The 11,793-nt window shown below is 35.7% G+C and overlaps 1 protein-coding gene across 1 annotated transcript; it reads left to right on the top strand.

Annotated features, from left to right (window-relative positions):
* The first annotated feature begins 7,777 nt into the window (after window positions 1–7,777).
* LOC117595897 (membrane-spanning 4-domains subfamily A member 6A-like) lies at window positions 7,778–11,052 on the top strand. The gene is made up of 7 exons (XM_053227161.1): window positions 7,778–7,874; window positions 9,321–9,393; window positions 9,626–9,736; window positions 9,833–9,889; window positions 10,147–10,290; window positions 10,704–10,817; window positions 10,937–11,052. The coding sequence occupies exons 2-7, from the start codon at window positions 9,352–9,354 to the stop codon at window positions 10,940–10,942; spliced, it is 474 nt and encodes a 157-aa protein (XP_053083136.1). The 5' UTR covers window positions 7,778–7,874; window positions 9,321–9,351; the 3' UTR covers window positions 10,943–11,052.
* The last annotated feature ends 741 nt before the right edge of the window (window positions 11,053–11,793 follow it).

Raw genomic sequence — 11,793 nt, 5'->3', positions numbered from 1 at the left:
CTCCTGTTAAGTCACTTCAGTTTAGTTTCACTTTCAGTTTGACTTAGTGGCCATGTGGTAACACATGTTCTAACACATCTCATACATATATACAAAGGCATGACTGTAATATTATATTTTCATAATGTCAAGAGTGGAAAGGCAAAAACAAGGTATGTGTTTTATCTTTTAACTAACTTTTTACATTTTAGATTTGTGAACGTATTATGTCAAACACACTCATTGTAATCAAGTCAAGTCAAGTCACGTGGAGTTTATTGTCATTTCAACCATATACAGCCAGTTAGTACATAGTGAAACGAAACCACGTTCCTCCAGGACCAAGGTGCTACATAAGACAAACACAGAACAACACAGAACTACAAGGGACTTCATAAATTTATACATAAAGTGCACAAGTGCAAACATGTGCAGATAACACAAGACAGTACAATGACTACTGGGATAGACAATGGGCACAGGAAGTCCCAGTGCACAATTCTATTAGAAAGTGAATCCCATGACAATAGTGCAAAGAGTACAATATAAGTTGCTGTAGGTGTAAACATAAGAAGTAGCAGCCTATGTACAGTATAATAAATATTGTAGCAGCTTAATGTAATGTGCAAAAATTGCTTTCCCTTGAGATAAAGGAAAAAGGTGGAGACAAATTTATGATCACTATATATTGTAATTACAATGAAATATGTGTGTAACCATGCAGTTGAGCTGCCTGTTAATTTGCTCATTCTAATACGTTATCGTTTCTATAGTACTAGCTCACTCACAGGGACCTATAAAGCAGACGCTCCATGTAGTGCAGATGGTCTACAAAAACAGATTAAATTAATGAGTGTATGCCTGATCCTGGCACTTCTACCTCTGATACAAATGTCCAAATCACGTCCCTCCTGTAGACTGCAATAAATTATGCAGCATATCAGGAGAAAATATTACCCAGTCAGTTTTGAATTTTGTTTTATATGAATGCACACCACTAAACATTCTTGAGCATTTTGATGCTAGCTAAGACAGCAAAGCTAAATAACCAATTGCAGCAGCTGCCCATGCCTTTCATTTGTTATCACCACAACAACAAATTAAAAATAAAGTCAAGGCAATAAACTTAAATATATTGGTCAATACGGTCAATATATAACATTTGCATCTCAAAATCAAGCTGATACTGCCTTGAAACTTAGACATGATTGGGTCAGGCATGTTTTTCATAACTCTGTATCAAGCAAAAGGAGCGGAGTAGCTATTCTAGTGAGGAAGAAAATACATTTTGTATTGATGAATCAATATAAGGACAAGGAAGGTCATCTAATCTGGATAGAAGCAATGCTCAATGATGTTAAATTAGTGCTGTGTAATATATATGCACCAAACAAGGAGGAGCCTGAATTCTTCCATGATGTAAAAAAATATTGGCCAACCTCACGGGATATGTCATACTTGGAGGAGACTTTAATCAGACTATGGATGGTACCCTGGACAGAAGTCAAAACAACATCAGGTCAAGTCCTAGACACAGGGCCACTATTCATATTCTCAAGGATGATAATGGACTGACAGATATTCGGAGATTGGTTAATCCACGAGAAAAGGAATACACATTCTTTTCAAACTGTCATAAGACTATCTCAAGAATTGATTATTTTCTGATCTCCAGCTCATTATTTGACTCTGTTGTTGATTGTACAATTGGGGTAATAACATTGACAGATCAGTAATTTAGAAAAGGAATTAGTACAAGGTTTTACAGATTTGAAGTTTAAACAGTTTTGTTGATTAAAATTTGATCTGCATGAATTCTTTAATAAGAAAGCAGAATATGCATTATTTAGATTGAAGACCAAATATTATGAGAGTGGGGAAAAAGCTGGGAGACTCCTTGCTAGGCAGATAAAGCGACATAACACATTTCATGTCATAACTGTAGTTAAGGAAGGAAATGTACATTCACGTCAACAACTGCACAGAGTTTTATCAGTAATCTCCCAGATTTATCAACCATGACTGGATCACCATCTGATCCCAAAGAACTTGACCAGGCAACTGAATGCTTAGAATCAGCTTTCTGCAACTCGCTAGATAAGGCAGCTCCACTTAAAAGAAAAATAATTAGGGAGAAAAAGCTAGCACCCTGGTATAGCGATCATACGCGAACTTTAAAACAGACCACTCGAAAACTAGAACGTAAATGGCGTCAAACTAAATCGGTAGTATTTCAAATGGCATGGAAGGAGAGCCATTCGAGCTATAGGAAAGCTCTTAGTGCTGCTAGATCAATGTATCTCTCCACCCTAACTGAAGATAACAGAAGTAATCCTAGATTCTTATTTAATACTGTAGCAAAATTAACTAGGAATAAGACCACAATAGAAACACGCACACAATCATTATATAGCAGTGATGACTTCATGAATTTTTTTCAATGCTAAAATTGAAAATATAAGGCAAGAAATTCAGGCTATTAATTTAAAACCGGACAATTTTATAACGAAGCCCGTAGATGGTAATATAATAATATTAGATAAACAACTACAACATTTTACTCCCCTTGAAGAGACGGAACTTATTTCACTAATTTCATCATCAAAATCATCAACCTGTATACTAGATCCTTTACCTACTTGTTTCCTCAAACAGATAATTCCGGAAACAATCAAACCTCTTTTAAAGATAAACAATTCTTCCCTTAGCATTGGCTATGTACCTAAATCTTTTAAACTAGCAGTTATCAAGCCCTTAATTAAAAAACCTGACCTTGACCTCTGTCAGCTATCTAACTATAGACCAATATCAAACCTCCCCTTTATCTCCAAGATCCTAGAAAAGGTTGTAGCACAGCAGCTATGCTCACACTTACATAGGAATAACATTCATGAAATGTATCAGTCAGGATTTAGGCCTCATCATTGCACAGAGACAGCACTGGTTAAAATTGTAAATGACTTACTACTGGCCTCTGATCAGGGTTGTGTCTCCTTGCTTGTGCTGCTTGACCTTAGTGCAGCTTTTGATACCATTGAACATGCTATTCTCCTCGATAGACTATAAAATGTAGTATGCATTAAGGGAACGGCCCTTTCCTGGCTCAGGTCTTATTTGACTGATCATTATCAGTTTGTAAATGTAAATGGTGACTTCTCTTCTCATACTAAGGTAAAGTTTGGTGTCCCGCAAGGCTCCGTTTTAGGCCCACTGCTCTTTTCTCTATATATGCTACCTCTGGGCAAAATTATCTGTAAGCATGGTATTAGCTTCCACTGTTACGCTCATGACACACAGTTGTATGTTTCAGGAAAGCCAGATGACAGACACCAGCTTAATAAAGTTGAGGAATGTGTAAAAGACATTAGAAACTGGATGTTTATTAACTCTCTCTTACTTAATTCTGACAAGACAGAAGTACTTGTACTAGGACCACATGCAGTTAGAAGTAAGCTTTCTGATTACATAATAACCCTGGATGACCTTTCTGTTTCATCATCTGCAGCAGTAAAAGACCTTGGTGTGATTATCGACTCTAGTCTTTCTTTTGAAGCTCATGTAGATAATATAACTAGGATTGCTTTCTTTCATCTCAGAAATATTGCTAAAATAAGAAATATATTGTCACTACACGATGCAGAAAAATTAGTTTATGCTTTTGTTACCTCAAGGTTGGATTATTGTAATGCCTTACTGTCTGGATGTTCCAGTAGATGCATAAACAAGCTCCAGTTAGTCCAGAATGCAGCAGCGAGAGTCCTTACTAGAATCAGAAGATATGACCACATCACCCCTATCTTATCCACACTGCATTGGCTCCCAATCAAATTTTGTATTGATAATAAAATACTACTATTGACCTATAAAGCACTGAATGGTCTCACGCCACAGTACGTGAGCGAACTTTTTGTCTTTTATGATCTGCCACGCCTACTCAGATCAAAAGGTGCAGGCTATTTGTTGGTACCTCGAATAGTGGGGGCTACAGCTGGGGGTAGAGCTTTCTCTTACAAAGCCCCACAGTTATGGAACAGCCTTCCACTTAGTGTTTGGGGCTCAGACACAGTCTCAGTGTTTAAGTCTAGGCTGAAAACATATTTGTTTAGTCAAGCCTTTTGTGAATAGTTTTTTCTTAGGTACAGGGGCAGGTCTGGAGGGTTTCACAGGCATAGAGTGTTGTGGTGAACTGGGATGTTTGGATACTGTCCCCCCCCCCCCCCCCCCCACTCTCACGCGTTCACTCAGGTTTGTCGACGGTGGAGTGGCTGGCTGCTTTATGTCCCAGGGTGCCCTCATGTCTGTGTTACCTTCTGGCTCTCCCTTTTAGTTATGCTGTCATAGCTAGTCTTGCCGGAGTGCCTGCTTGCACTCTGCATGCAAAGTACATTGTCCTTAACCGTTAGAGGACAAAAGCTTACCTAACAATCTCTTCCTTTCTCTCCATCTCTCTCTCTCCCTCACTCTCTGTCGAGCTACACATGCTACTTCTGAGATGCCAGAGATGCCAGTGATCCTGACCCCTTCTGCTCCTCCTTGCTGCCTGACCCATCCTGATGCCCTACTTCTGGTTGGAGTTCTTATTGGTTGAGTTCGCTCACTGCTGCTGGGTGTGGCCCCATATGGATGGCCTGAAGAACTGTTTGGATTGCTGGGGATGGTGCCACCTGGGGGCTGCGGAGATGGCTTGGGGATCACATATGGGGAGCTGTACTGTAATGGTTTGGGACTGCGATTGCTGTAGTGGCTTTGGGGCTGTGGTTGCCATTAGCAGCTTCGTTCTCTGCTACTGGCTTGCTCATTAGGGATAAATTCACAGTGATAAATTCAAATATTTACAATATATTTTTGTGAATCCATTTATTTCTGTAAAGCTGCTTTGTGACAATGTCCATTGTTAAAAGTGCTATACAAATAAAATTGAATTGAATTGAAATAAGGTGCTCACCTCTGACAAAGAAATTAATAGGGTTTTTAACCAGTCCTATTCCAAATTATATACATCAGATTCCATTTATAGTCAGAATGAGTTGAAATGCTTTTTATATTACCTACTTTATCTCCTGAGGAACGAGACTCACTGGATGCACCGATAACACAGGAAGAGGTCAGAGCTTTTAAAATTACTTTGAAATCTGGAAAATCACCAGGCTCTGATGGATTCCCAGTGGAATATTATTAAAAATTTGTTGATGAGTTGACCCCAATATTAACTGAGGTATATTGAGAGGTACCTGAGGATAATATGTTGCCTGACAGGTTTAATGAAGCCTTAATATCACTCATACCAAAACCTGAAAGAGACACAATGGATCCTGCTAATTACCGTCCAATAAGTTTATTAAATGTTGACCTAAAAGTGCTAACAAAGTTGTTGGCCTCCCAATTAGAGGGCATTTTACCTAATTTTATGCATAGAGATCAGGTGGGCTTTATTAAAAACAGATCCTCATCTGACAGTTTAAGAAGGCTATTGCATCTTATGTGGATGAACCATTCTAAACTAGATCCTATTGCTTCAATATCGCTTGATGCGGAAAAAGCCTTTGATAGGGTGGAGTGGGGGTTTCTTTTTTTGCAGCCTTAGATAAATATGGCTTTGGCCCAGGTTTTGTGAAGTGGGTTAAAATTCTTTACTCAAAACCTAAAGCAGCTGTAATAAATAATGGAATATCTTTGTGTTTTTTTAATCTATCTAGGTCTATCCTTCAAGGTTGCCCTCTTAGTCCACTACTTTTTAGTTCTGGAACCGCTTGCGTCAATGATTAGAGAGGACCCAAGAATTATAGGTGTTGTTGCAGGGGAAAGAGAACACAAACTACTGTTATATGCTGATGACATATTGTTAATAGTTAAAGACCCTGCATACTCTTTACCAGTACTCCTTAATGTGATTGAGTCTTATTCTAAGTTTTCAGGATATAAAATCAACTGGCATAAGTCAGAGGCTATGCCGGTATCAGGAGCGTGTTTTTCTTCCTCAATTAGTGCATTTAACTTTAAATGGATGCATAAAGGAATCAGATATTTGGGTATCTACCTTAGCCCTGATATTAAGAACATATTACATTTGAATATGGAACCTTTGCTGTCGAAACTACACATAAAATTAGATAGCTGGAAAAAACATAATTTAACTTTATGGGGAAAGGTTAATATAATAAAGATGATGGTTGCAGTTTAATTACATATTGGGGATGGTCCCTGTATCCATGCCTCACCATATATATAAACGATATAATGCTATGATTAAGGACATTTTATGGGAAGGTAAAAGACCCAGGATTGGAGTAAACAAATTATGTTTGCCTAGAGATAGTAGAACTCTATAAAATAGCATTTGAAATGTCTAAGCTCGCTAGACACTGGGGTGAGTGTGATTTAGATCTAGACTGGGTGCTAATAGAACAACAACTTACATGGCCTTTTCGGCCAATAGAGGCTTTTTCACAAAACCCAGAGGGAGAATTATATCATAATATGACTAACCCAATATTGCTTCATGCTAGGGAGGTTTGGAAAGCTGTCCACAAAAAGTGTCAGATTTCTCACGTGTCAGTATTACTCTTCAGTATGGAACAACCCTTATGTTAAAGTAGGAAAAAAGCCCCTGTTTTGGGGACAATGGTTTAGAAGCAGAATACATACTTTAAAGGACTTATTTATTAATGATAACCTTTTGTCTTGTAATAATTTAGAAGAAAAATTTCATCTAGAAGGCCGGGATCGTTTCTGGAAATATTTACAGATTAGAAACTGTGTGGAGGCGAAGGTTCACATGGGACAAGAAAAGAATGTTTTAGAAGAGTTTCGTAAAAAACTACCAAGGCCTCTTCAGAAAGCATCTAAGTTTTAACAAATGTGTATACAGATTGATGATAAGAATTGTGAAAACCTGAGATTGATTTGGCAAAGAGACATTAATAGTGACATAGATAAGGACACTTGGAAGAGAGTTTTGTCCAACAGTGGAAGGTATGTAAAGGAAGCGAGAGGTAAATTTATCCAGTATAAAGTATTACATAGGTATTATTACACGCCAGTTCGGCTTTATAGAATGGGTTGTCTGAATGATAATAAATGCTGGAAATATAAACAAGAAACTGGCACATACATTCATGTTCTCTGGCAATGTACAAACATTCAACCTTTTAGGGAAATTATGCTGAAACATCTTGGAAGATGTTTAGGATTTGACCTTCCCCTTTCACCAAGGATATGACTTTTAGGAGATAAGTTTGAGATTCTTCAGATTAAAAACAATGAGTCCTCCCTTGTTATTGTGGGTGTAGTCACAGCAGCATGGCTGATACAAAGATACCCAATGTCCTACACTCAAAATGTGGATTGAATTTATGATTGAGAATGCATCATGTTATAAAAATGTTATCAAAATTGAATGGAAACTTCATTAAGATTGTCACTTCAAAGGATGATTGATGAGACCCATGTTTGAATTGTAATTTATCCATCCTGTCGTGCATTACATTGTGCCCCCCCCGCCTTTTCTTTCTTTTTTTAAAAATTAAATTAAATTAAATTTATTTATTTTTGTTTGTACTGGTACTTGAGGTGTTATGTATGAGGGAAATCAATAAAAACTTCATTTTCAATATATAACATTTGCTTTAAGCCTGAGAGTGGCATGAGATTTGAAAGTTGTGCTGTGAGACTATCTGGCCCCAGTGCAAGGGTCTCATGGTGAACGTGAGGTATAGCAACCTCAAAGTATGTTTTGTACCTCAGCATAACAAAAAAAAAAAAAAACTGGGTTCTGATCATGGCATTTAAGTCAGTCACAGACAAAGTTGGCAACATTACCACCAGCAACTTCCTGTGAGTGAAGAACAGTGAAGCTGCAGCAGAGCAAAAGCTCAAGACAGTAATTTCATTTACAGGTAAATCTTTTCTTACTTTTTTCTCTTTTTTTTTTCTTCCCCTTTTTAAAATTTAATTGTATACATTCTTAAAAACGACAAGTGTGAGATTACAATGAAAAGACAAAAAATTTTTTTTTTAATATTTCATTTAAAACTGTAAATAAACAAAGTTTTAGAATTTTGAAAAATATTGAACAAAGAAAATAATATTGTGAATATTCAATACTGAAGTATTCAATATTGATGTCCAAAATTTAAATTTAAGCAAATTTGTGATTTTGATCACCTCCTTGGTACAAAAGGTCAAACTTGTAAATATGTAATGCAAATTCATATAAATATTCCTAAGATTCTGTTGTCAGTTAAGCTGTTATGCTGATAATATAATTAGATATAAAACAAATTAGTATTAAATTAGAAAAAATGTAAAATATTTTAATTTATCACATGGTGAATTAATGTGCAAGTTGAATAATTGTAATTGCATCTAAATCTCAAAAAGTGTGTGAGTAAATAATAAATATTGTGTTGAGAATTCAAGAGGTTTAACTTCACCACTCAGAATAAAACAATTCAGTGGGCATCAATAAATGTAACAAAAATGTGGTGATTTCTGCATTAAGAATATTAAAAACTTTTAGTTAGAAAGAAGTTTATTCTACATTCCCACTGAATGAGGTATTAATATAATATGTAAGGAATAAAGCATTAGTAAGTTGTTGGTTATACAGTCACTTCTTATTAAACTCCACACTGCTGAAATGAGAAAGCTCAGGTGGAAATTTTTGGTGGTGAAGTATGAAACTACTGAGAAGTGTCTCGGATTACAGATGCACTGTTTCCAGTTTTTTTTTTTTTTTTTCACTCTTAAAAACCGCAGAACACTTCCTGAGAGGTGATTTTTTTGACACTTAGAGCAACCTGCTTTCTTAATGTGTAAAAAAAATAAATAAAATAAATATATATATATTTTTTGATGATGTTAGATATGGTTGAAGATAAATCAAACCTTTAATAATAACATAAGATTTCTATTTTGTTTTCTTTTTTGTTATCCATTTTAGGTTTACATATTCATGACATCTATGTTAATTGTTGATGATATTATATTGAGCAATTTGCCAACAAAAAACTTTTCATGATCAGTAAAGTTTCACATTTCGTGTTGCATTTCTCAATTCTCAGATCCTGCTCTGATTTTATTCCCTTCCTTCCCTGCACCAAAAGTGAAATTTATTCCAGCTGCATGATCGCACACCAAATTAATGGATTAATAAATTGTTAGGGAATGACAATTAATGAGGCTCATCTTTAGCTATTTTTTATTATTATTTTGTGAAATACAACCTGAAACATTTTCATACATACTTCTAGCATAATTGTGAACTGTTCGGTGACTAAATTTGGAGCTGCTGCTTCCGTAATTACTGCATTTCTGATTAATATGAGTATGATCTTTCCCAGGTTTACAGGATCACAGCGACTCTCAGTGAAAATGCCGCTACCTGCTATGAAAGTAGACCTGAAATCACTGGGGGTAATTTCTTTTCATATGTGCTTATTTTTAAACTTACAATGATAGAAGAAATTGTGTAATTTGCATTTCTTACCCTCAGGATGTGAGATATGAGTGTTCTGATGGAACCATTATCATATGATATGATAATAATAATAATAATAATAATAATAATAATACAATATTTTTGGAAATAAAATAATTTGATGAGACTTTACTATTAAAAACTTTTTTTTTCTTTTTGTTTCCACAGACTATCCAGACAATGATCGGAGCAGTGATGTTCATGTTTGGTATTGTAACCCAAAATATTACCTTTGCAGTGTCTGTTAACAGTGCCGTCATGTACTGGGGATCTCTTTGCGTATGTTCTCTTTGTCCTGTTTTAATATCACCTTATTTCACACTGTTGTGTTGAAGAAACACTTGATAATCTCAGCTTTGGTTTACCTTTGATCAGTTTTTCATCTCTGGTGCTCTGGCAATTGCTTCCGTGGACTACCATCATCCCCGTTTGGTGGGTAGACATGAGGGTCTACACTTATTTCTAAATTTATATGTGAAAATATGTGGCCTTAAAAATTGCAAATCATTTTCAGGAGCATTTATAACACCCTATGACTGTTTGGAAAGAGTGGGAACATCATATTAATGATTAAATATAAACTTAAGTGATTAGAGGAGCATTTAGAAGAGTATATATAGTATAGAAGTTAAAGTAATTTACAGTAGTTACCCTGTAACACGTCACAATTCCGTTTTCTCTCTTGTTAGGTGAAATCCTCGCTCGTTATGAACCTGATCAGCACTGTAGCTGCAATTGTAGCCCTCGTTGTGTTATTTGTTGATGTGGTGCGCATGTCTGGGGAACTACCACCGTGTCAGGATCTGGCAAAATGTGCTCTTATCCTACTTACGGTTTGTATCTCACTGTTCTCACCCACATGATCACGTATTTGATTGTTTGTTTTAGAGATGCAAGTTTTATTATTCTGAGATATAATACTAAAATATTTTCATATCATAACGGAAGAAAATTTTGGAAAGTGCTATCCTTGAATTTCTCCTATTAAACTCTGTTGTAAGTGTGATAGCAATAACAGTGTCCCTGTGTGACATCAGAAAGTGACACAATCTCTAAATTCTCATGAGAATAATAAACATATCACATATACGTATTTAATGTTATTTCATTCAGGGTGGAGTTTTCCTTTAACAAAACGTTCTTTAGAACAGCAGATTAAAGGATTTTAATCTGTTTTTTTTTAAACAGCCTCATATGTACACATTGTAACGTGAACTGGAAAATGTTTCTCTCTTTTTTTTCCCAGGTTCTTTTACGTGGAACCCTTAGAGTGCTCCTGGTTTTCTCTGTACTTGAGATCTGCGTGTCCATCTGGACATTTGTACTGACTTGGAAAACCAGAGACTCTCTTGAAGCTACGGTCAGCATTTCCTCATTTCACTTGCAGTTTTTGTACTGATGAATTACTAGTGAATTGTAAACCATGTACATAGTAAACAGTGATCTTGAACAGATGTCTGTATTTTGTTCCTACCACAGTCTTAGGCGAAGGATCATCCGATCAACAGTCCACGTGAGGAAAACCTCAACTCGCCTTAATGCATGCTTAAAACATATGACTTGAATTAAAAAAATGTGCTGAGGCACCAAATGAATCTTGATATGATCTTTTCTCTCTTTTTTAATGATTTTATTATGATGATGTGATGTACTTTTCTGATTGGAGACTGAATAATGAATAATCCATGTGCATCACTTACATATCAGATTTTATTGTATTTTTATTTTGGAATAAAATTAATAGAATATAATATACCAAATGGCTGTTGAATTCTGATTGGTCAGAAGGTGTTGATTAATTTTCCATAACAGCAGCTCTGACAGCAGGTTCATACTAATGCACTCTTTCTGATAGTAACAGCTCATTCACTTGCATAGTGGACGATCCATATAAACATATTTTAAAAATTGTTTATATGGTAAAGTTTTCTGTAAGGAGAAGTTTATTTAACATTTATGGAAGCAGCCTCCAGTGTCAGCTCTTTGTTACAGTCAGAATTCTTCGACATCTTCAGGACAGAGGAATATACTCTTTGTGGTTTTCTTAGTAATGTGACAAGCTACATTTTTTTTTGTCTTACTACATTCAAGTGAGAAAAAAAAGAGAGGCTGATGTGGGAACGATTGTTTATAGCTGCTATAGCGTATGTGAGAGCAGGAACTAGTTATAATTAAACATACTGTATAATAATAATAATAATAATAATAATAATAATAATTTAATTTTACTTTAATTTTAAAGTAACTCTCTCAGGAGTTTTTTGGTTAGGTTACATGTTTCCTGCTGTATGCAGGACAGTTCTCAGGAAGTGGTCTGTGGCTCCTTCATGCTACAC

The sequence above is a fragment of the Pangasianodon hypophthalmus genome, chromosome 2, assembly GCF_027358585.1.
Source record: "Pangasianodon hypophthalmus isolate fPanHyp1 chromosome 2, fPanHyp1.pri, whole genome shotgun sequence".
NCBI classification, from domain to species: domain Eukaryota; kingdom Metazoa; phylum Chordata; class Actinopteri; order Siluriformes; family Pangasiidae; genus Pangasianodon; species Pangasianodon hypophthalmus.
The sequence above is the reverse complement of the archived record's forward strand: the minus strand, read 5'-3'. Positions and strand labels throughout refer to the sequence as shown.

Bases quoted from the DNA above. Each gene is read 5' to 3' on its own strand.
- LOC117595897 (XM_053227161.1), top strand. From the start codon at position 9,352: ATGCCGCTACCTGCTATGAAAGTAGACCTGAAATCACTGGGG. The intron at 9,890-10,146 runs GTGGGTAGACAT...CTCTCTTGTTAG, and splicing joins ACTACCATCATCCCCGTTTG to GTGAAATCCTCGCTCGTTAT. The intron at 10,291-10,703 runs GTTTGTATCTCA...TTTTTTTCCCAG, and splicing joins GTGCTCTTATCCTACTTACG to GTTCTTTTACGTGGAACCCT.